The 25558-nt window shown below is 41.4% G+C and overlaps 1 protein-coding gene across 7 annotated transcripts in view; it reads right to left on the minus strand.

The window, feature by feature from the left end:
- Positions 1–2041: 2041 nt before the first annotated feature.
- Positions 2042–25558, minus strand: part of XPO1 (exportin 1) — a 40380-nt gene continuing 16863 nt past the window's right edge. For all 7 annotated transcript variants that reach the window (XM_062610069.1, XM_062610060.1, XM_062610051.1 and 4 more), the window contains 21 exons: positions 20715–20776; positions 20593–20637; positions 20325–20506; positions 19901–19949; positions 19698–19817; positions 19477–19605; positions 17941–18099; positions 15036–15233; positions 14277–14415; positions 12292–12473; positions 11394–11550; positions 11124–11287; positions 10238–10372; positions 8916–9099; positions 7373–7479; positions 6869–7063; positions 5759–5927; positions 4501–4635; positions 4226–4385; positions 4051–4147; positions 2042–3114 (listed from right to left, as the gene is read on the minus strand). In XM_062610069.1, coding sequence (XP_062466053.1) covers positions 2968–3114; positions 4051–4147; positions 4226–4385; positions 4501–4635; positions 5759–5927; positions 6869–7063; positions 7373–7479; positions 8916–9099; positions 10238–10372; positions 11124–11287; positions 11394–11550; positions 12292–12473; positions 14277–14415; positions 15036–15233; positions 17941–18099; positions 19477–19605; positions 19698–19817; positions 19901–19949; positions 20325–20506; positions 20593–20637; positions 20715–20776 — 2915 coding nt within the window. In that variant the 3' untranslated portion in view covers positions 2042–2967. The remainder of the gene's footprint in view (positions 3115–4050; positions 4148–4225; positions 4386–4500; positions 4636–5758; positions 5928–6868; positions 7064–7372; positions 7480–8915; positions 9100–10237; positions 10373–11123; positions 11288–11393; positions 11551–12291; positions 12474–14276; positions 14416–15035; positions 15234–17940; positions 18100–19476; positions 19606–19697; positions 19818–19900; positions 19950–20324; positions 20507–20592; positions 20638–20714; positions 20777–25558) is intronic.

Raw genomic sequence — 25558 nt, forward strand, 5'->3', positions numbered from 1 at the left:
AACTATCCTAAAATGCTTTGGAAAATCATCTGCTTCGGTTACAGTAGCAAACACATCATGGTAGCCTGAAACAAGTACTTGGGGTGTCTTCATCAGCTAACAGGCAATCAATTCATGTAAACACAGAAAACACCCTTAATATCTGTAGGTATGAAAGTACCTGGAGTACACGGAACTGGAGGGTGGGGGGTGGAAAATCTGTATAGAAATAGCACAAACATTGGTTTACATGTAAGTACAAGTTAGGTAGATGTTTATATGATGGTTCATGCTTTTTATCTGTATGTTTTCATTTACAAAGTAGGCATTAGAACTAGAACTTTCTTAACGTACATTGTATTGTCCACATTCAGGGCAACTGCACTAGAAGTATGCGCGCACACACACACATCACATATCTTCAGTGGTATCCAGAGCTCTGCATAAGCTGTAGTTTTATAGCATCTGCAGAGCTCAGTGAAAGGCACCAATTTTTAAGATAACAAGACCACAGTTAAGATTTTAGCTCTAAAAGGGAAGCAAGAACTAAGATTAACGTGGTACTAGATAATCCAAAAGTCAGCAAAATAAGGGAACAACTCTTCTCTGCATCAACCTTAAAAAATACATTTTGGATTTGTTGTTTGAGTTTAGGTCGGATTTAATTCTTCAGTAACTAACCAGACCACGAGCCTCAGAATAAGCTCAATCTTAACCCAAAGAAGTAACAAGCATAAAAGCATACGAGCATTTTCTGTTCACAACCAAATGCACTGTTAATGCCACTGCGTGTCAGAACCAATTCAGTATTAGCTCTGTGACTCACGGGATACGATTATTCCAACGGCACACTATCAGTAATATTTTGTTTCTATTTTAGTAAGACCTCCTTACTTCTCTGCCCAGCTTTTCATAATCTGCAGGTCTATAATGCTGCACCTCAGCCTGCTCACAAACCATATAATGTCCATTCCAGATGCGCCCTTCAGCAGTATTTCAAATACATCAAGCTGCCTATTAAAAAGCTCCTGCCCTCACACAGAACAGAGCAATACATCAACAGGACAGGAAGACATGAACGAGTTTAAATCACGAGCTTTAAGGAGAGAAAGGAACGAGCTCTGCAGCTATCAAATTAAGAGTTTTGGTAGGCTCCAAGTCCTAGCCTTAAAGGGTTTGAGGAACCTTCTCTCCAAGGAGTAGCAACTGCCAGCTCACAACATCCGCATTGCCAACTGATCCTCACACAGGAGCAGCTGTGCTTTCTTAGTGCCAGCCAAGTAAAACAACTGGAGAGATGTTCAGTAACAGAAAGGGGCCAATACTTGACACCAGGAACATCCTGGTCACAGCTAAACTCTACGCGAACACTGCTAACTCATGCACTTCTACCTCAAACAGAATATACAGCACAAAGTTAACTACAATATCCAAGCTTACACACACCACCTCCACAGCTGTCCAGCCTTGTTTTACAGCTCTGTGTGAACAGCTCAACCTGCCATCGTGGTGACAATCTTACGGTTGGAGGCCAAATAAGCAGATAAACTTTGGGAGAGCTTAACATCAACTGCTAGTAAACAGAGACAATACATAACAAAGACAGGGAAGCAGAGACTGCACGTAGTGTTCATACTGCTTTTTGTATCCATACTTCATAGATCTGTGAAAATCGTTTAACTACAAAACTTTAGATAGAAAAATAACTGCAGATCTCATCTACATGTGTTATTAACACATACAAGTATCAATTGTTTAGTCAAGTTACAGTGCAATACCTCTTTGGAATCAATTGCAAAGAGTCCTTGTGGAGAGAGCGCAAGAGTACCTTATTCCTGGCATTTATAGTATGGGGTGTTTGTGGAGGTAAGTCAGAACAGCTACTGTACTTCCAAATGGAACCCAACTGAGTTGAGGTTAACTTCAAGCACAATCCTTGAGATGAGGCAAGCCAGAAGCAACAGTTAGCTAAGCCCTCAAGGAACTTCTCTTTCAGGATACAAAGCTGAAGTATGATCACAGCATTTTCATCCAAGAAAAGAATAAGCCGAAGAAAGAAAAATAAATGTAAACCAAGTTTATTTTGCTTTTAAGTAGTGTTCTTTAAGCACTACAGCATGGTAAACAATGTAAATTAGTATAAGTCATCTCAAAAGCCAGAGGTTTGGTTGTTTTTTTTTTTATTTTATGAGTTGTTAAAAAGATGCAGCCTATTCTAACAGGATAAATATTTTAACCATTTCACTTCGAGTTAATGAAGGCTCACAAATGAGCAACACTCCTCATTGAGGAAAACAAAAAGCTGTTGTCGACAAAGCGACAGCACACACACAAAAACAAAAGAACTGTGTAAAAATAACTAACTGTACTGTGTTCCCATACTCTTTCCAAGTTGCTTTACAATGGGATGATGATATGCACATGATCTTGCTGCAAACTTGCCATACAACTTGCAAATACATGTAGCCTAGCCTTACCACTCAGTCCAAAAAGCTGCTAACTGCTCCGAACAAACGCAGCGCTATAATCCTCTGCTTAACAATGAAGTCAATCCGTTTTTACTCATTCCCTTTCCTCCTAGGCTGCAGGACAGGCTAGAAAGAAAATGATCCCGAATTAAAAACCAATACTCTTCCAGGAAAATGGTAGGATTTTTGCAATAGAGTCTTTTACAAGTTATGTTTTTTGCCTATTTTTCCCCTTAGTCACAAAATGGGCATGAAGTAATTACTTTGAAAATGCCTTAATTTTCAACTTCATGCAAATCTAAAGAAAGATGACCAAACAAAAGCTTAAACAATGGAAGGATATTTCACAGAAAATTTCTTATACAAAAAACACATAAGAAAAAGGGCCACTAGGTGACATTTTAATTTACAAATTGGCATCATTTTGGTCAACAAATATCCAAGCGCTGTTTTCTTCTATCACAACAAAGTAGCTGTACAGAAAGAAAACTGCAAAACTTGTTTTATTTTGTTTGTTTTTTTAATCGCACATCTCCTCAGGAATTTCATGTGGATTAAGGATGCCAGGTACAGACATCTGAAGTTTATGCTTCTCCTCTTGAGCCTGCCGAAGGGCTGTTTCTCGTTCCTCCAAGAATAAGTCTGATGTGTCTTCACCTGCAAATTCCTGTGGGATCCACATAAAATCATGAGTTTATTGGCAAGTGCTTTAATGTGGAGTAATGAGCTTCCAAAATGACACAGAAAACATCTCCCCTTTGCATTCCCTGCCAGCCTATTGTCTTGTTTTGCTTTCTGTTCCTAATGTCAGAATTGATACAAAGGAGGCGAACACATCATAGGATGTTCACTGTGCATCACAGAACGGGGTGCTATAGTAACCCAGTGTTTGGAGCACACCACCATTAAAGCAGTATCATTAACAATGCTGAAATAGAATCATAGAATGGTTTGGGTTGTAAAGGACCTCAAGATATCCAGTTCCAACCCCTTGCTATGGGCAGGGATACCTCACACTAGACCACGTCACCCAAGGCTCTGTCCAATCTGGCCTTAAATACCTGGTGACTGCAGCCTCAAAACTGATGAGCAAGCTCTTTCCCAGAAACTTCCTGAATTCTACCATCTTTAGAAAACCAAAAGCATAGGATCACTTCAGCAACTTTCAAAGCGCATCCCAATCCCAAGCGGGACTGAAACAAAATCTGGTTAAAAATCAACTTTATTTCCCATTGGAGTAAAGTTTTGCAGCCATTTTAGACATACAAATTGTGTGCACTATGTAAAGCACAAGTGGTGGCATTTAATCCCAGTTTGTAAATTAAATCACACTGAGATAGACCCCATGATCCACCAGTCATGCAAGCCATGTGACAAGAGTTTCCACTGAATTTTAAACAGTTGGAAAATAACTTCCATCTCCTAAAGAAATACTGAGTAAGAAACGCTGCCCAAGTACTTTCCAACAATCACAGAATGCTTTGGGTTGGAAAGGACCTCGAGATCATCCAGTTCCAACCCCCTGCCATGGGCAGGGACACCTCGCACTAAACCACGTCCCCAAGGCCCTGTACCATCCACTTCATTCTTGAAGCAAACATACCTTGATTTGGACAAGGAAATCCCTTAGGTGTTCCTTGAAGGCAGGGATATCCTGGTTTAAACTGAAGAGCCCTGTTACAAACAGCTTCACCTGGGCACTAAGAGGAAACACACCAGTTAGTATGTCCAGCTGTAGGAACCCACTTGAATGGTGTAAAGAACGGTGGCAGACTTACTCTTGCAGGTGTGGAAACGCAGATTTGAGAAGGTTAGCAACATACTCCTGAATAAACATTTGGTTGTTCACTGGGTTCCCAGGGTTTAATGGAGTACTTATCTTTCCCTCTTCTACTAAGTTGAACATGTATGCAAGGATTGATGCATGCATTGTCAAACCTGAACAGATCAAAGTTATACATATGCTGTTATTACTCATAAACAAATGTGTAACATCATTTTGGTGTACAAAAGGATTGTTTTCATCAACCAGCTCGCATCTGTGCACTCTTACCAGCAGTGTGTGAGGTGTCTGTTACAACTGAGAAGATGTGCTGCAGGATATCACAGAAGTATGTCTGATAGAAACTCTGCGCAGCTGTCTCCTCTTGCGCAACGTTCTGTAGTAGAGTATAAAGTATCTGAAGACCTGCAAAATACACATTAAACCCCCCCAAGTTACTAAGAGGACAACACTAAAACATCTGTGTTTATCTCTGCCTTTCCAAAGGATACAAATATCCCAAGAAACTGACAGGCCTGGAACAGACAAGCATTACACACGTAAGGGCTGTTTCAGGCACTTCCTCCAGTAGCCCCAAGAGGGCCACATTTACACAGCACACTGATTTTCTCTGCATTCTTAGATGACAAAAGCATAATGACCCAATTGCATCACTTTAGTGGTACTAGTGAAGGTGAGAGAAACCCTCCACTGAAAGAAGGGTTTTCTAATAAAGGGAGATGTTTTAATGGTTAGAATTTACATGAAAGCTTCAATTACTTTACTGGGTGAAATGCAACTGAAAGGGTTGTTTTCATCCCCATCTCTTCCAAACACCGATACAAGGCAGCTGGCTAAAAACCAAGTGGCTTCACAGCAAGTATTTTATCCAATAGTCAGACAGTGCAGTAAGCACAATAATGTTTTTAGAATTTAGGACTTTTAAACAGCCTCCCCTATAGTTTTCCCTTGGCAAGTGTCATTCTGAAAGGCTTTTTAATTACTCAGACCTGTTAAATGAAGTGATATATCCAGCTACTCCATGGAATTTCACCCCGTGTTTCAACAGCATGCTCTCATCCAAAGGAAGAATAATCCACCTTCTTAATCTAAGGTGTTTCTCCTTACTCCCAGACTCTTTAGTTCAGCCCCTACCCCAACCATTCACTTTGCTGGGCTTTTCAGTGGTTACTTAACTGTCTTACTGGGGTACTAAGTCAAGCCCCACAGGCAGCACTACAGAGGAGCTGGAACACCAGTCAGAGCTGTTGCATCACTTCAGAGAAGTTGCCATTTCAGAGAAGTGCCAACCCTCACACGGAACAGAAAGCTGAAACCATAAAGGTGTGTTCTTAACAGATGAGAGTGAAAGGGCATCCAAGCATTTCAGCCTATTAATGTGTACCTGGCCAACAGCTTGAAGCTGAGACAGAAGTTATTCTTGTGCAAATGCAGTACAGATTCATGTCATTGGAATGCTCAGTTTGACTACAGAAGATGCAAGAAAACACCATTCTACCAATACTGCATACTAAACTCTTCCATTTACCTGTATCTGCAACATTTCTCATTGTATGTTTGAAAGCCCAAATGATAGAATCCAGAACAAGTTTGAACTGTGCAGGTGGAATGGCCAGGAACGCTGGGAAGCAATGAGAATTTACAGCCTGGAGTAGCAGGAAGAAGTTTGTTCTATGCTCAGGATATTCTTCGAAGTCCTAGAAGGAGGAGGGGGAGATGAAGTTACATTTCCTAAAGGTCCATCGTAAGACCCTGTGTTAAGCAGAGCACGTCAATTAACTGACACAGAACAGCATTTAAATCTAGGTGTAAAATAGCCTTAGACAAAGCCAAGATTACATTTCTCACTGAGCTTTTCCTCCCAGTTTTCCCAACCAAAGCTTAAGACCATCTGGAGTTACACAACGCAGACTGAACCCCCCTTTGTCAGTGCACAGCCTTCAGTGCTACTCTGTCCCCAGATAAACGGGCAGATGGTCTCAACACCAGCTAAACACCTATGTTGCTACAGGGATACAAGTGGTGGTTACACCCTATTGCAAAGCAGCACTAATTCAGCTGGTAGCACTCAGGTATTATGCAAATACATATTGCACACTATGGCATAAGAACTGCATTAGTGAGGAAATACTCAAAATGACTGATCAGGACTTACAGCCATTCATTTTAAGTATTTATGAATTCTACACTGGTTTTGGACTCAAGTACATTTCTGCTTCCAGAAACACAACATTCCAAGTTCCCAGAACAGAAAGATCACTCATTACTTAAATTAGAGAAATTTAAGGTAATGAGATTAAAACATCTCACTGGACAGACAACAAAACAAGTATCATGGTTTGGTCAGAGACCACGTCAAGTGCCACAAATGCACTTTGGGAGTGCAAAAAGAACAGGGAGACAATCCACAAGACACCACGTGTGGAACTGATATTCAATGAAACATGGCACGACCCCACCACTTAATTCCTCCAAGATGGAAGCTGTCTAAAAACTCTACCACAATCTGCCTCCCTTCACTGCAAGAAAAGGGTATCTTTCACTTACAGATGTAGCAACACAGCCAAGAGATGTACCAACAAGCCAAGAATGCTTTCCTAACACCCCATTTGCCTTCAGTTCCTAGGGAGATGCTTACCTTGTTGATCATATTTAATGTGCACTCAAAAACAGCATCAAATATCTGAGGTATTTCAGCAGTAATGTGTCCACCCAGCTTGTTGACAATGATGGCCATAGTACTGAGTACTTCAGGTTCTCTAGCAGCTGGAACATTTCTCTGGTAGTCAATGAGAACTGCATCCAACAAGGGAGGGACAAAGTTTTCAGCTACCTGATTGAAAGAGGAAGCCATGGTTGTAACAGTGCAGTTACTGAACAGTCTCCAGCACATAGCTTATTGCAAAGTTCACTGTTTAGTTACAAGTGATATTGTTCCTAACAAAGTTGAAATACACTTCCATAAACTCCCCCTTGTATCCATCCAGGCTTCCAATGGGGTTTCCTTACTCTTCCTTGATTCTCTTTAAGACATCCTGAAGCAATTTCTTGTGACCTGCTGATTTAGTCAACAACAGAACAAAACCCAGAGCTGTTCCTACTTCTGTCTTAGGAGTTATTTGTATAGAATGAACCTACTTACCATCTGCGGATCATTGGACCTGCTCACCCAGCCAGAAATGAGTTTTAAAGTTTCCCTTTTCACAGTCCTCATACTTCTAATCAAGGGCTGCTTTGTTACCATTTCACCTGAAAAAAGTTGTGAAGCTTCAGTTATCAGGTAAGGTGTAACAAAAAGATTAACTTAGAATGATATTACAAAACACAGAATGCTTCATTTTTGTATCTTAATGACTGTTGAAGACTTATACGTATTGAGCAAATAAAACACCTCCCCAGTGCAGCTCCACAGGTCCAAGCTGCCATTTAGCATTACAAAACCACTGCTGACAGTACCCTGCTTACAGAGCTCAAAAACAACACTGCAACCTACTTCTCAAGTAAGGGAAACCAACACATGTCCACTGAACCACATGGACCAAGCTTACATCTGGTTCTCATTAAGTGATGGGGAGGAGAGCAATAAAGTTCCTGATTTCATCTCAGAGAATGAATCTTTCCATGTCTTTGTATGTGAAGTCTGCACTTACCCTTAAGAAGCCCTATCCATAGCTCAGTTTCTTACCCCAAAAATCAACGTAGTCTCACCCCAGTTTAATTAACTGTACAGCCATACAACCATTACAGTACATGCACAGGAAAACCTGCAGCCAGGGAAAGAGTAGGATCACTTGCTGGCATCAGAGCCATCTCTGGCAAGGTAGAGCCAGCTGCAAAAACAGGCTCCAAGGCACCAGTCACAAATCACAGGTAGCACATCAGGACTTCTGCCCTAGCAACTGCTTCCTAAACTTTCCTGCTTCCAACAAGGATAAATCCTGGCCATCAGAGCTGCAGATCCAGAAGGTATTGATGTCTCAGCCAGCTTTATTCAGAGCTCTGAGAAGCCACTTCAAGGTAAACCAGCTGCTCAGTTACCACGTGTTACTGAACACCTACATCTCCTAACATCATTGTCTGCACTGGCAAGAATGACCACTACACAACTCAGCAACCAACTCCTTTAGTCTTGTAATGAGCTACTACAGAAGCACATTGCACCGAGATAGCACAGGCCCTACTTTCTCTAGTAATAACAGGCTGGGCAATTGAAGATTCCTTCTGCAAGCCTGGTTTATTGTGGCTTTCAGGCATCCTCACTACAGTTACACTGCCGTAATAAAGCTATTTCATAGCACAGTATCGTACCAAAACTCTGCCAACATCTTTTGAATGAGATTCTATTTAAAGATAGTCTTTTAATAGTCAAAATCAGAGTAAGCTAAAAGAACACATGCTACAACTCTCCCAGCAAGGCGCCTATTAATTCTAAGCATCTCCAGTGGTTTACATCTTTCCTAAGCTCTCATTTACAGGTGCTTCTCCTTTCCAAAATCAGTTCTTTATTGCAACGAAAGATCTGGTTAACAAAAACCCCAATCTAACGTTGTCCATTTGCCCAAACACCACAGCAAACACAGGAACATTAAATGAACACAGCAACATCAGCCTGACTGGAATGTACTGAGACCTGTGACACACACCCAGCTAGCCCCCACTTCCAGGAAGAACATGGGATTTCTTACCATTAGCCTGAATAGCTGCAGAAATATTTTCACTTAGGCACTTGTACACATTCAGCATATCTAAATAAATTCTCCCAAGCTGAATCACAAAGGGGTGGCCAACTGCTTTACACGCTCTGACGTTGGTCTTCAGGATGCTACCGAGCTGCTTCACTGTTTCCGGATCCTTTAGAATATCAACATTCTGGTAGAAACAGAAAGTCCATGTTGTTTAGGGAGTAAAACCACCCTTAGCTTTCAACATAAAAGTGTCAAGTTTAAGGCATTTACCTTACACACTGCATTAAAGAATGTGTCACTGTAGTTTACAGACTACATATAACTGTTTGACTTCAATGGCACTTGCCACTACCTCAGAGTCATGACAAAGCTTCAGTTCACTTAATTCTGCCCTTCTGCAGAAGTGGTACATGCACTACTCTAGTCAAAAAGGCAGGATAAAGCAGGTAGAAACAGGCAGCAGTGGCCCAAAGGAAAGGGGATATGTTCCTGTTTTAAGTTGGGGGCCAGAGTAAGAAACGGAATTCAAGCTTTCTTAAGGTCTGGGATCAGATTAACTCCCAATGGAGTGTTCTCTTGTGCAGTACAGGACTGTTGGTCTTTCAGTATGTGGAGAAAAGACTGAAAGAAATGGAAATTACAAGCACGAAAGATGTACTTTCAGAGAACAACTGAAGAGCAAGGAGGAAGAGTGAACTCTGTTCTTAGCATTTTAACTTCTCTGCTATTCAGAAAACCCGCTTCTAAATCAGATAATAGGGAGCCTTGGAAAAAAACTACTGAAGCATTCGTTACAGTATCAGAGCATTGCCCTTTAAATCAGATTAAAACCAGTATTTGTTTTGTCATAGAATCATGGACCTTAAGATCAAGTTCTAACCCCCCTGCCATGGGCAGGGACACCTCACACTAAACCATGTCACCCAAGGCTCTGTCCAACCTGGCCTTGAACACCGCCAGGGATGGAGCATTCACAGCTTCCCTGGGCAACCTATTCCAGTGCCTCACCACCCTAACAGGAAAGAATTTCTTCCTTATATCCACTCTAAACTTCCCCTGTTTCAGTTTTAACCCATTACCCCTTGTCCTATCACTACAGTCCCTAACGAAGAGTCCCTTCCTAGCATCCCTGTGGGCCCCCTTCAGATACTGGAAGGCTGCTATGAGGTCATTTAAATCTCTTCTCTCAAAAGAACACCTTTATTGTCACGGCAATCACTGCCATCACTATTACACCCACCATGTACACTTTATGTCATGCCATGTGAAAAATAAACCCAGGGCAAGCGAACATAGAATACACTTAAAATTTATGAGCTTACTTTTGTTGCCTGTTGGATTATGCTGTCCCATACTTGATTAGGCAGCAACATGTATTTTTCTATCAGATGCTCCTGCACAGTCTGGTCTGTCTGTGCCCCAATCATGTATCCTACCGCTTCATAGAATGTATGCACCTGATCGGAACAACAGGAAATCAAACAGGAAGGTTAAAAATGAGCAAGGAAACTTTACACTATTCTGAAGATAGAGTGAAGGCTGAAAGTGGGTTTCACTGCCTGAATGTTTTTCCCCCTCTTAAGATCCTTCTCCATTCTTTCCTTACTTTCATCATGCATAAACCAAACCTCCATCCCCTTCCCTTCAAATGCCACTATGTACATTCCAGAGTACTTCATTTTGCCATCACATCCTGAAGTGAGGAAGCTCACACATATCCCACTTAAGTATTCCCAGACAGGTTTATACTGTGGACTGGATTACATCACTCCTTTAAGTACCTTCTTCCAGATGTCAGATCCACTCTGCCCAAAGTACACTATTGCGACATCTGTGCGTGCCACACTGTGCACCACACTCTCACGCCATGAGATGTGCCAGGCACTTATGGGATTGCTGCCCAAATAGCTATAGGTGTTATAGGTATTGCTCTTTTGCTCTTTCCTGAAGTAGAACCATGAGATACAGCGTCTCATTGCTGAAACATTCCAGAAATCAAAATTCCAACTAAACATACTCCAATTCTCCTTTCAAGCTTTCCAACCAAGATCTCAGTGATGCAACCTGATCATGCTATTGACACCAGAACACTGGCACTAACAAAAACCTAATGCATACAGTTCAAGCCTTGAAAATCACTACTACATTTCAATATGAAGTAATTCTGATTGGTGTTTAGAACGACCCACAAAGCTGAATGAAACGTACCTGCTGAGGCTGAAGGTCACAGATGATTGTATTAATATTGTTCAAGATTTCATCAATAAATGGCATCACCTCTCCCACTTGGACCTGAACAAAATGCCGGCGGCATTTCTGTGCTATCTTTATGAAGGTATCACAAGCCATGTCCTGGACACCATCGTGGGTTTCTAGATGAAAACAAGGCAGTTATTGCTTTGTACTTTGTATTTCCCCCCCGTGCATGTCCCTATATAGGCACTTATTATCACTCTTTAATTAAACCCAGCTACTTACCATGCATGAACTCAAACAGCTTGTTGACCACTGTCTTCAGGAACTTCCAGTGAGCTCTCAGAAACCGTGGGTATTGACCTACTATGTACATTATGTTGGATGCAATAATGGCTTTGTTGTCTTTTCCTCGCTTTTGTTCACAGAGTCCCAGGAGATCCTACAACAAAGCACATTCTTAGGTTCCTCTCCCAAGTCTGTCCAGTTCAATTTAAAGCACTACAAGTATAAAATCCCACAAGAAGTTATATTAAAGGAAAGGGGGTGCCATAATCAAGGTCCAAGTCCAAATAAATAAAGAATGGATTAAGTCTGGGGTGAAGTTTCAGCCAAACCAGGAACACCCTGGAATGGATTCAGCTAGGAAATCTCCATATTGAAACAGAACTAAGGATTTCTGCATGGGGACTTCCACAGCCTCACAGTACGGAATAGTGCAGCTGATAGCAATATGAACTCCACATCAAATAGAAGAAGTTAAAGTAAATCTTCTGCATGAACTTGGACGACTTCTTCAAGTAAGGGCCTTTCCTCTTGTAAAATTGTTTTGCTCCTGCACTCTTTCCATGCGCATATTTACCAAAACCTTAGTTTGATCATGAACATAAGGAAAACCAAGTACCAGGGTGCAGGCTAGTTCACAAATGTGGGTTATTTTCCTTTGTTTCATCATTTCTGTATCCTCCAAGAAAAACATTTCCCCATCAACTCCATTTTATCCCCAACATTTTCACTGCAAAAAGACTATTTAGAATAATTCCTTGTTCGTGGCCAATGAATTCATCAGGATGTAAGATTTCCTATTAGTTTATTCCTCTCAACTCGCTGGCCACACAAGATATCTTGCTAAGAACATAGAGTAGTGTTTGTGTAACCTTAGCTTCGTTTTGCACCACAGTACCTTAATTACTGTAACAAGGAATCTTTTTTCATCTTCTTCATGCATTGCACCACTGATGGAGCCTATAGCCCAACAGAGGGTATTCAAATTCTTCCACGACCATTCTGTTCCGTTCACTTGATTGTGAAGCTTTTCAGTCATAATTCGTTCTGTGTCTGCATAATCCAGATGTGTAAGGTAAACTGGAAGACAGCAAGGTTGAATATGCACGTTTTAAAGCTTCAACCTGGATCACAGCTCCATAGGCAAAGTTACACTCATTTTTTTGAGACAACCAAATTGTTAGGCAAGGGCAATGCTTCTTGCCTGAACTCACAACCAAATGAGCTAAAAAGCAGTTACAAACTGGTTAAAACTGTATTTTAAAGACAGTAAGTTTTATTAAGAGCTTACTTTTGTTCCAAGAGGTATCAGGAAAACACCATTACAAGTGATGTGAAGAGTCTAAAGCAATGCATGTCTCACTTAGCAACTTAACTCATTGGGCTGGTAGGCTGAATTATTAACCAAAGACATACATAGCGATGGTCTACAGGGATGGTCTACAGGGAATACAGGATTGGCTGCCTATGGGGGCCATGTGTAAGTCAGTCAATTTTCTTTCACTCCTTATTTCAGTGTCATTAAGTCTGCTGGTTGCAATAACCACCACTGCAATGGAGATGGTACTCCTGAACAAGTCTAGATAGGAAGATTCAAGTATCACAACACAAACACTTGCATCAGCCTCTAGCAGGATTAGTGTCTCTAATATCATATCTGAAATTCCAGCAAGTCAAAAGCAATTTAAGGCCAGATTCAGATATAGGTTTTTACTGTGCCACAGTACACAGCTTCCACCATATTCTTGCTTTTAAATAAGTCTTAAAGGAAATACACTATAAGAAATAGTTAACACCAGAAATCAGACACCAGCTAAATCTGCACTTCCACATAAATCATCCAATATCTGGAAATAGGACTAAGACTCAGGACATAGTAATTTTAATACAATAAATTAAACAGTTTATAAAACAATTCTTTATGTTCCGTGTGAAAAGGTATGAGAACAATTCCTTAAAGCTGGCTGTACCTACATCTCCACTAAAAAGTGAGAATAAGTTTCCATAAACACTTGGCATCACACAACCTCCCCTCAACTCCTAGTTCAGAAACCTGTTACTAACACCCAAGGCTCTCCCTTAAAGCACATGCACTTGATAGAAGAATATTCAGTACTGAAGACTTGATGTCCTAAACATGCGACTCCCTCACTTATCACTACAGTACATAGGGACAGTGAATGCAAAGATCAGCCACAGCTGAACATAAGACTCCTAAACATAGCAGCACACTAGTATACACACACTAAATATAAAACATGCTTGCTATATTAAATGCTATAAAAATAGTGGTTCTGGTGTTCTTCAGTGTGCTCACAGCTTTCCATTTTTCATTCCTACAGGAGCTATAATTAACTGCAGCTTCTGCACTGTCAAGCAAGGTCATTACAAGACCTCAGCACTAACTCTGGAATAGACCCTGGAAGCTTTAGTTCAGGCTGGAATTTTGTGTTGAGTTCAAGAAAGCTATAAAAAGATGTTGAAGCATTCACAAGACCTACTGAAGGAGGAACCGTTTTTGCTGAGGTGCACTTGGTCTGCACCAGACAACTACAGTAATAACCAGCAAGTCCACTGCAGAAGAATCCTTCCACTTTAACAGCTTTCTGAAGTTCCACTGGATCTGAAACATCCTGATAAGTAACTACCAAAAGCTGATTTGAAAGGGTAAAAGCAGGGGACAAAAACTAAGCAGTGTATCACTACTTAACCAAGTTATACAACGCTACATGCTTAAAGTAGAACCCCAAACCCCTCCAAGTCTATGTACTACTCCTCACTGATACACTTCTTACACACCCAGCGAATCAGACCCTAAGCTAACATTCTGTAACATGCACCCACACAGACCTAGAGCCCAGGAACACCAGCCAGGAAACTTACCCAATGTTTCTCTCATATTTTTATACAAGTTTATGGAATCTGTATCCTTCATGAATTCTCGTACTACTTCCCCTTGATCATTTTCCACAACTAGGACTTCTTCAGGCTTAGCCATGCGGCTCACCATTAGCAATCGAACCTGTGCGGTGTAAAGGAAAGGTAAAATGGAATCAAATTTAACATGGAAATGCACCCAGAGCTCCACAGACATTGTCAGAACACTCTGGTCAGGCAGCCTGACCCGTATAAAGGGTATATACAGCACCTCACGAGATTAGCTCCCATTAAGATTCAACAGACCCACGTTAACTGAAAAGCTGTTAAGAACAGAGCCTGCTGATTTCTCTCTGCCCATGAACAAGCTGAGTAGGTAAAGAAACCTAACCTATGAAACATGCTTTCTAGAGATTCAAAATAGTGCATTAGGGATCTTTTTGAAGACCACTTTTTCCACACATACACTTTTTTCCTCTAACATTCCAACCTTTGTATATTTAAAGAAACAGTTTAAGATGGGTTTATTTCTCTTTTAAATTACATCTTGTATTTTTATAATAAATATCTTAAACTAAGCCACCACATTAATACTGATGGCTGTCATCTCCATGTATGTTTGCACATGAAATGACTAGAGTTGAATCCATTACCAGCTACTCAAAGCAAGAAGTTTTCTTGTGTCACTCCGTTCATGAAGCAAAGTCTCCAATGCAGGAACACTACCCTAAACCTTTCCAGTTCCTTTACTTAAGCATGGATTACCTTAGACAATACAGGTAAATAAAGCTGTCTCCTTGGAGGAACATCAAAATGCTGACTTCCTGAAAGCAATGGAGAAGCGGATGTTGAGAACGGGCTTTCCCTGTACAGCTCAGCAGCTAAATGGTTCCAATACTCCAGACAGATCTTGAAGATTTCTGTTTCTTCAACTTCTGATACCAACAACATATAATGAAGGGCCTGGAAAAGTGTGGTTGAAACATCTCATTAGTAACTTCAGCAGTTAAAACGCATTGCTTCAAGTTCAGTTATCCAGATACTGATAAAATGCCAAATTAACATGAAAGTCAGAGAAAGAGAAGAAGCATAACAATCGCTATGCTGCCCCTCAGGGATATGGTTTAGTGGTGGTCTTGGCAGTCCTGGGGTAATGGCTAGACTTGATGAACTTGAAGGTCTTTTCCAACCTAGTTGATTCTATGACATTACAGGTCAGCTCTGACCTGCAGAGCAACTCAAAACCAAAGCACCGTGTCAATCACTGTTATTTATCAGATGTGTATCAATTCTAAATCTAAAGCAACCTAAAGACATCTTTAAAAGTGGCAAAGCCAAATCAGCCTGTCTGTAAACTATCAAGCTTGCAGCCTCTGGAGCTTCTGCAAGGCATTTTGGTTTACAGCCTCAAAACCCCTTCAACAGCTAGTTGCAATAACTGCTACTATCAAAGACTGCTACTCTGGTCTGGATCCTTATACCCTGAAGAACTCAACCATCAAAGCCATACTGATGCCTTGCTTTCTACAGAAGTCATCTACCGGAACACCTTCAACCTCTTCACTGGGGGAACAGCCACAGCAGGCTGAGGAGGGAAGGCCACTGATGCAATTCTGACAGGCTGAGGTACCAACCACAGAAATTAAGAACTACATAGCTCTTTGCCTAGCTTATTTTTCAGTCCCCTGGTGAAACGTATCAAAGCAACAGCCACCACTGAACAGCAAAATACAATGAAATCTGAAGACACTTTCATTGCGTAGGTACTGCAGCAACTTGGAGCATTTGAGATGGTAAGGACCCGACTGATTCAGCATCTCTATCTACAGTGTCAAACGAGGGCTTCAGAATGACCACACGTTAGTCTTAGACACATCATGTTTTCTTGGTAATTTCACTTGAAGTAACTTATGCAGCTTCCTACACTTGTCAAAACACCTCCAATGAACCCATGGACCAATTTCAGATCTGCTACATCCAAAGTGCAGGTATGAAAAGGTTAGAATGACATGGAGCTTTAACGTAGTTGTGTAATTAGGTTCTACCACACTGGAACTTACAGAAGTGAAATTCACCACTTTAGGCCAGCCTAAGAACTCTGTCAAGCATTTCATCATCCTATGCAAGACAAAACCAGCCAGAACTGAGTTTTGTAAATGTCTGTTTCAAAGAAGAATTTAAAATAGCTCTGCTGGACAAGAGAAGAGGCCAATACCTAACAACTGCACTCCGGCTTACACACAATGACAAAGGACAAGAAACAGCTTCAGCCTTTTACACAGCTCTTCCTAATAAAGCCTCAACATAAGCAGAAACTTTTGCTGCACTCCCCCAGTCCACAGCTATTTTGAAAGCTTACTCTTTACAAGTTCAGGAATTATCTGGGAACTGTTGACAGTTGTTCTTTTTAAATCAGTAAAGTTTAGGCCATCTTCTACATGAGCTGCAGTTTGATACTTGCAACCAAGTTATATCCATGCACTTTTTCTGTAGAAGACCTCTAGAAGAAACATACTGAGATGACTAGCTGGAAAACAGACTAGAATTGAGATGGACATGCTAGAGAACACCTATCTAACTGCAGGATGTACTTCCCCCTCCCAGTGGACCCTGGTCTCCATGTCTCAACTGTGGTATTGTTCTTCTATCTCTGTCTCAGGGCAGTTCCTCACCCTATCGCCTTCATTCCTGCACATGGCTTGGTTCTGGGCACAGGAAATGGTGCTTCAAGGGGCTGTGGGGCCAATTTCATCCCCTTGGAGCTCAGCAGTGGTAGAGGGATAGCCTCATTTCCCAAAGATTAACAAAACAACAAACTCCCTGATTCTGTGATCCAGTCCCACTACCATACGAGGTAGTACCTTCAGTGTTTAGTAGTCACCTAGAATTTAAGCCTTGCCAACCCTTCATTCCTAGCTAGATTTACACAGATCCCAGTGTTTTTGACAGGGAAGGTGCGCTTCATAGTGTCAAAATTGCAAAGTATGCAGCAGTCTCCAAGAAGGGAACAAGCAAAGAAGGACTGTAGATCTTGTTCTCAGCTGTAACAGCTGATAATTGAGGCCAGCACGTCCTCCTCCAAGGCCAGTAATACTACAACAAAGCACGCAGAGTCACTCGGTAGAGCTCTGCCATTACACACAGCTTTTACTACCTCGAAACAGAGCATCATCCTTGAGGATGACATTCAAAGCCTTTCGGTTAATCTTCAGGAAATGAGGCAACAAGCTACACCAGGACAGAAGCACTGAACCACAGCATGTGTGTCACACAAAAACATAACTGAGCTGCTCCATACAGACTGATTAAAGTCATAGCAGGAGAGTAAAACAGCAAAAAAGGAATGTCAAGACCCGTGGAAAAAATATATGGATTGATTTTAAAGCAGTATTTAACACTTTCAAGGAGGAACGAGTAAGAGGAGGGAGGGACAGATGTATGTCTTCAGACATACAGGATCACTGAAAACAGAAAGCCACTGAAGCACATTAGGAGGCAAATCTGAAAGGCTTTTTGTATTCATGTGACTTACTAACTATGAAGAAAATAGGGTTTTCTTCCCCCCCCACCCACTGTAAGTACAACGATCTAGAGATCCTGTTAGTATCACACCCTTTGAGTACAAGGACACACTTGTACAGCTTTAAAGTGGATAAACTGAGCAACGTACCTCCATTAATGTCTCCCTCAGATTTAATCTTTTCTCTATAAGCTGGCCATGTTCTTTGAGGAAGGTGCAGAGAAACAAGCTGAGATTCTGGATGAAGTTCTGCTCATCATCTTTTCCATTTGAGTACGCAAGTCGGATATTGGTATTTAAAGGAAGCATCTAATAGAAAGAATGTGCATTAAGCAAGGATTTCCCTTTCAATAAAGACATACAACTGCTGTATTTTAGCAAATATGCTCTATTTTGACAAGAAAGCCCTTCTGCTTTTCATGGGAGCCCCTCTTTACAGAGCTTTAAGGTCTTACAGCTCCCTCACTTCATCCCAAGACGGACAGCAAGCAGAAAATGCAAACAGACACAAAAAGTTCCAATGAACTAAACCTTTATCCACCCCTTGGAACAGCAGCTGTAAACAAGGAGAGCGTTTACTCTATCAGAGACATTTCCAACCGGCTTTGGGCAAAGATGTTCCAAAACTGTGTTTGTTACCTGCCCCAGTAACACTAAGTTTCAAAACATTACATCATCATAATGTTAGAATAACATGAAATGCCTCCTCCTTAACACGTAGAAATGAGCAGGGAAGGCTCTGAAGGACACTGGAATATGTATTTCAGTAAACTTGTAAAGATCTCTGGCACCTCTTAGGAGGTGCACTGGCTTTTAAATTCTATCATCATACACATGAAACAGGTTCAAAACTGTCATAAAGTAGTTAGACAGTTAAATAGTTAACACTATTAAGCTACAGAATAGAGAACAAAGTTTAACACTTTTGCTGCTGCCAGGTTTTGTGTGGTTGTGATTGCTCTCCACCTTCATTTTACAAAGCCAAGAGACTTAATATTTGCAATGAACGCAACAGTTCGCATCCAATCCACACACAACAACGGTCACCCTAAAACCCTGTAGGTTACAAAACATGCAAAACACCCCAATTTAGGCCAGGTTAAAGCTAACTATAAATAAAAACCCTTTAGCTCCACTTTAGCTGGGGGAGAGCATTAACAGCAGCACGCCTGTTCTAACATTGCAAACAGAGGAAAACCCAACCCCAAAACCACCAAACCTTCTTCAACTGTCACAAAGATGCAAATACAATGAGGAGAGCTGCAAACCCATGTACCTGAATCTGAACTGCTCAGAGGGTAATCATCAATTTACATAAAGCAGGGCTTTGTATGACAAACACGTCTACCAGTTTCAAACATGAAACAGAAACTTGCACAAGCCAGGTCACTTCAGGTCTTTCAAGTCTCACAGTGCACATTTTGTTGCAACTCTCCCAACTTTCCCCACCAGACACAGCCTTAGCGCTCAAAATGCCTCTTAAATTAACCAGATCAATGCAACAGAAATATAGCTGTGATCGAGAGTCAGTACATCTTCTGACCAAGCCATAAATACCACTGAAGAACAGTATTTGTCCTGTCAAGACCTCTGTGATGAATATAAACGCATAAACCCAACTAGGTTCTACAGAAATGGATTTTGTGAAATCAAAAGAGCCAGGAGGTGGCTTACAAAAAGCATTACCTGTTTTAACTGCATCATGGTCAGTGTGAAAAGCGTTACAAACTGCTCTTCATACTGGCTTACACTGACACCTGCAATCTCTGTGAGGCACTTCAAAGAGACGTTTCGAAACATGGGGACATTTAAGAACTGATGAGAGAAGAAAAGGGTATTGTGTTACACGCTAAGCTTATTTCCAACTGTTATTTGAAGTCAAGAGCTGTCAGTTCTGGCATGAGTACCTTGTATATTAGTGTGCTGATTAACTTGGTCTCAAATATATATCCCAGAGGAATCCAGTTCAGAAATCGTAACAAAGTCTCCAAAGTTGCTTGAACTAAAGGAGCATTTTGGGAGTTTTCCTGCAAAGGAACATTAATGTTCATACCACTGTTAGGCATGATGGGGAAACCTTTAAAAAGAGCATTAAAAAAGCAAGACTTACCATTACAAACTGACACAGCTGAAATATCTGAGAGAATTCATTGCACATGCTGTAAAAGATAAAAAGAATTAAGCACTTCCACATTCCACAATATCTGCTTTAATCGCAGTATCTGTGCTCACAGAACAGGGCCTGAAGACCTTGAAGCCTGTGCCTGCAAATTCTACCTGGGAAATACGAGCAATGCTGAACCTAAAAGGGTAGGAACCATCAGTCAACAGATACTACTTGCAGTGAGGTAGAAATGTGCGTACAAAGAAGTTTGTTATTACCTGACAATACTGCTAAAGGAAGAATCAGTAACCCACTCAGCCTCCTAAATCAAATCAGACAGCAGTAGGTGTGCACTCGAAAGTGAGAGCAACTATTTAGCAGCAAGCACAAAGTCTGCCCTACTTATTAAGATGTAAATATAGATACTTGCCTGTCTTTCAAATGCTTAGCTTTCACTTGAGTAATCTGACCACTGGAGAAATCAAACACTTCTTCACTCAATAGCTTAAGGATCACCATATTGTTCTGACAAAGGCTTTCACTAGTCCTGCTTGCTCCCACAATATCACTTATGAAAGTTGGCCAGTGCTTTGGCCATTCCTGTTTCAGTATCTGTAAAGTGAAGCATCCTTATGTTAGATACACATGCAAAACCAAAGGCTGCAACAGTATTTAGAACTTTATGAGCTCTACCTTACCTGAACAAGAATCATATTCAATTTCCCAATATACACTTTCTCTTTCTGGAGAAGAGAAGAGAAGAGTCAGGTTGTGCATAATATTCCCCTCCCTCTTCCTCCCCTGAAGGGAACTCACTTACTTCTACACACGTTGGGTCAGATGAGGTCTTGATAATTAGGCCAACAACGTATTTTTTAATGCCTGCAGAAGAGGTAAGAATTTATTGTCAGCTCTGCCACACATCCTGAATACAGTCATGAGTATTTGTGAATTCAGACTGCTCACATGGTTTTAAAAAGAAATCCTGCCAAGGAACGAAGATGCATTTCTCAGTGAGCACCCCTCTTGACTGTAGTGCTAGATGGAAAAATCCACCTCTGTGTCTATTCTGCAAGGGTATCATTTCAAATGTACGAAATGGCTTTAAGGAAAAGCTATTTCAGTGAAACAAAAGGAAAACAGACCAAGGGTAAGAGTGTACTTGTAGTAGTTTGCAACAGATCAATGTATCAGCTTCCCAAAGGCTGCAAGAAATTGCGGAACATTGCATTGGTCAGACTGCACAATACTGTATTAGGCTGAAGATGGAAAGATGGAATTCAGCACTGCCCAGACCCTGAAATATGTTGCAGTAGGTACTTACGAATGCTCCCGTAGAGCTCCCTCAGAGAAACATGTTTCTACCCATCATGCGTTTTCAGACCATACCTAACAACTCCAACTTGGCAGATACACTCTTGCTGCCTCAGCCAAGTGTTTACAAGGGCAAGACAAAATACAAACTGGAGTCCATCCATAGAAATAGAAAAGGAACTCCAAGATTAAACAGAGCTTTTTAAGCATGACTCCAGTTTTAACAGCAAGTTAGCCAGAACTGCACAGGAAGCTTTGATAACATCACCTTGACTGTATATGAAAGTCCAGAGGTGCTCCAGGCGATCCACTTTAATCACAGCACGCACAGCATTTCAAAGTGAAATGCTGTGCCAGAGCTTAGGGAAGTTTTCCTTGCATCGCCTTACAAGACTGAAACTGAAACTTCACTCACCAGTGCAGCACAATGCACTTGGATTTGAGGTACTGTGCTTTTACGGCACACATGGATGCTATGGATTACAAAGCTCTCAATGAATTCTGGTTTATTGATTTTGTTTTTGCTTAAAGTGACAATGTGTTAACTGGGGGCACAGACTGTATTTAAATCAATTGTTCTGTTTCTGCTACAGATGTTTTTAAAGGACTTCAGAGTTTTCAGCTCCACCACAGGGAAAAACACCCCCAAAAACACCCATAGCAAAACACTGTAGCAAGCTGTACTGCTTAACATTTTGTTTTGCCATCTAATCCTCAGCTCCGTCCTCACCACTCACTAAAGACAAGCAAACAGTGGCTTTCCAAGTGACTTTTCAATAGTCACTTTCAAGCCATTCTGTACAAAGCCATCTGACTCCAAGAAAAGGCATGCACAGAGGATCTGGAGTGATGAATTAGGTGAACATAACTAATAGTTCTACTTAAACACAGCTTTGACTGGATGATCGACCTGAGCACAGCAGGGATTAAACACTTCTAACAAGGCAAGTGTCTTCTTGTCGCAGGGAAGTGTTACAATAGGTGAATGCTTCCCTATTCAAATCCATGAACCCAAAACCTGGTTTCAATCAGTTCATCGACAAAGCCAATCACCTGACTCATGCAGACAGAAGCATACGTTGAAGGCTTAGAGCATGTTGTCACTTCACTGAGGAGGATGCCTTAGGTTGAAGGCTTTCATTTTCCCATAGCCACTATTCTGTATTTTAAGACATTTCTAAGGCTTTACCAGAATTAGCCTTGGGGGTTTTTGCATTTCAAGCCTGAGCAACAAAATCAACAGTTTGGTAACTGCATTCTCATGAAACCTGGAAAAAACAGGTCTAGACTTTGAGCCATTAGATACAGGGGCTGCTCTACAGGTGGCTCCAATAAATGAAACTATTCATCACTATCAACTGGGATCAATCAACCACTGCTCCAGAAGAACGGTCATTAACAAAGTAAATTATCACTGTCGGTCACTGGGTAAGAGCTCTTACCAAGCACTAGCATTAGGCTGACATCACAGGCCTGTCCTACTATTTTAAAGCTAAAAAACCCACACTCTTGCTGAAGCATTACAGTCATTCACAAATGAAACATGAAAGCCCCCCAAAATAGTATGGAAATAGGTTTGCAGTGCCAGAAACGCAACTATTGTAACTGTCTGCCAAACCACTAAGGGAAGCCTACTGTTGCAACTCTGCATTTCCAAATGGAATTAGAAAGCAAGTCCTGTTCTTATTAGACTCCAAAGCTACATACTTTCCATCCTGATGCATCAGTAGTACTATATAGTTTACTTACAACTTCAGTGTTGTGCTACCAGCAATCTCACAGATGAAACAAGTTGCTCTGCTCTAAAGCTTCTCCATTGAGGGGGGGGGGGGGGAACCCATAATCATAATAAAAATTAGTTACTATTAAAACAATTGTCAAAAGACAACCTAAGAAGTTTGCTCCTTTCCATACACACAAACTGCAGGTGTAGAAGGTCTTCCATTCAGTGAACAAGTCATATTCTTAAGCCTTGAAAAGCAGCAGCTCTCCAGTTCTCAATACCTTTTTTGACTTAAATGGCATTTTCTACCTGAAACTACTGAAGAACCATGGGCTTTTAACATTTAACAGCTCACTCCCGGTGGCCCTGCTTTGGTGGGGGGCTGAACTAGATGATCTCCAGAAGTTCCTTCCAACCCTACTCATTCTGTGATTTTATTCCATAGGAAAGAATTCCCAGTAGAACAAGCATGTTTCAGTTTTGTAAACAGCACACCCAAGAAGCTGTTCAAGGGTTGTAGTCCACTGGATTAACTAAAATCAGTGTTTCAAGAACTTAAAGGAAGGCTTATTTTAAGGAGGCAGAACAGGGCATGCACAAGCCACACAACCACTGCCCAGCAGCTGAACAAGTCTTGACAATGGCAACAACACAACTGCCAAGTTCAGACCCTTCACTGAGACAAATGGGAAGAGACAAACCTTCCAAAGGAACAAAAGAAAAACCCAACACCACCACCTGGGGCATGCAGCATTCTTCAAGGACCAGCCAACATTACAACTACACTGATCTCATGATAACCTGTGAGCAAAGGGAGGCAGATCCCATCTGCCACTGAGTCAGCACTGACAGTCCTAGTACCTGCTCACGAACTTGTTCAGTCTGAACTAGCAGAAAAACAGTTCCCACAGAGGTCAGTCATTTTAAAACTGTTTTGCAATGATCTCCTGCCAGGAGAGCTCCCTGAACCAATTCAAAGGGCCAGAGAAGCACCAGTGCTAGCTCCGAGACATCACAAAGCGTCCAGGTGAGGAACACTCTTATCCACACCAGTTTAGCAGTAGATCAGCCCAGCTGCAACATCAAAATACGTTCCAATTAGCAGAAATGATGGCCATCATCACTGTTAGGAGGCCTGGACAAGCATCACTTATCTGGATAAACATCAGAACGCAGTCCTTCTGTAAAAGTTGCTCCGCTACACAGGCAAACATAAGCAACACTGAAACACTTTCCAAAGGGAAAGTGTTTTCACAAGTGACCCAAGCTGTGCAATAGTTGGAGCTGAACTGGGACACTGAGGAACACCCCATTATGCAAAACTGGTAAATTCTGCAGTCTAAACTTGAACACTGTGAAATACCCTGGAGTTTAATCTCTGAACATGCTTTTAGAAGCAAGTGCATCCCATCAACTGTTTAACCTGAGCTCCTATCATGACCAAACGCAGCATGTTACCATGAATGCACAGTAAGTAAGCAGACAAAAGCACTTAAGACATACAAGCACATTCCTTTATGCAGTTAGAGCACAAGCATCCAGCAGGCGTTGAAAGCTATTCTAGCTGGTGCTACAGATGCAAGTTTACACTAATGCACTAAAATGAAGAAATTCTCTGCTTACATCAAAGAGGCATAAATAAAGCAGGCGGACACTGCAACTCAGACAATTAACATCAGTAAATTAGGATGTCAAACCCTAAAGCTGAGTTGTCCCCTCCAGGGATGGTTGTACGCATACACACTTCTACTGAGCTGTTTTAGTCCCAAAATGCCATCTTATTTTTAGCCTTGTGAAACAGTGCTTTCCTATATTGTCCTACAAATCATCTGTCCCCATTAGTGAACCCAGTCCATTATGCGTTGCCTTTTCAACAGAATAGGATGCATCATGAAAATCCTGATAAAGGGCGCAGAGCTTGTCTTACACACATAGTGCCATGCAGTTCATAGAATAGTTAGGGTTGGAAAGGACCTTAAGATCATCCAGTTCCAACACCCCTGCCATGGGCAGGGACACCTCACACTAAACCATGTCACCCAAGGCTTCGTCCAACCTGGCCTTGAACACTGCCAGGGATGGAGCATTCACAACCTCCCTGGGCAACCCATTCCAGTGCCTCACCACCCTTACAGGAAAGAACTTCTTCCTTATACCCAGCCTAAACTTCCCCTGTTTAAGTTTTAACCCATTACCACTTGCCCTGTCACTACAGTCCATACTGAAGAGCCCCTTCCCAGCATCCTTATAGGCCCCCTTCAGACACTGGAATTCATTCCCCCTTCATTACACAGAATCAAAACCCATCTCTTCCTGAAGCAGGCAAGAAATTTCCATTAAAATATCTCATCATTCCACACTCTTTGCAACGGCTTAAACTGCATCAAAAGCTTTACACTCAACTCCAGAGCCTTCCTGTGAGCCACTAAACTGCATCTCTCTGAACACTTCACTTTGAGGGAAGTTGTACAAGCAATTCAGGTTTCATAATGAAGAAATGCTTATCCATTCCAGCTCAAAACACTCCAGACAAACTCACTCTGTTCACAGGAACTGAATTTCATTACCCATTGCAGTATTAATGACACATATCAGTGAATTGAAGACCAAGAAGCCCTTATTTCTAG

This window comes from Pezoporus occidentalis, unplaced genomic scaffold, assembly GCF_034315485.1.
Source record: "Pezoporus occidentalis ecotype Australia unplaced genomic scaffold, CSIRO_AGI_Poc_V1 ctg10, whole genome shotgun sequence".
Classification (NCBI taxonomy): domain Eukaryota; kingdom Metazoa; phylum Chordata; class Aves; order Psittaciformes; family Psittacidae; genus Pezoporus; species Pezoporus occidentalis.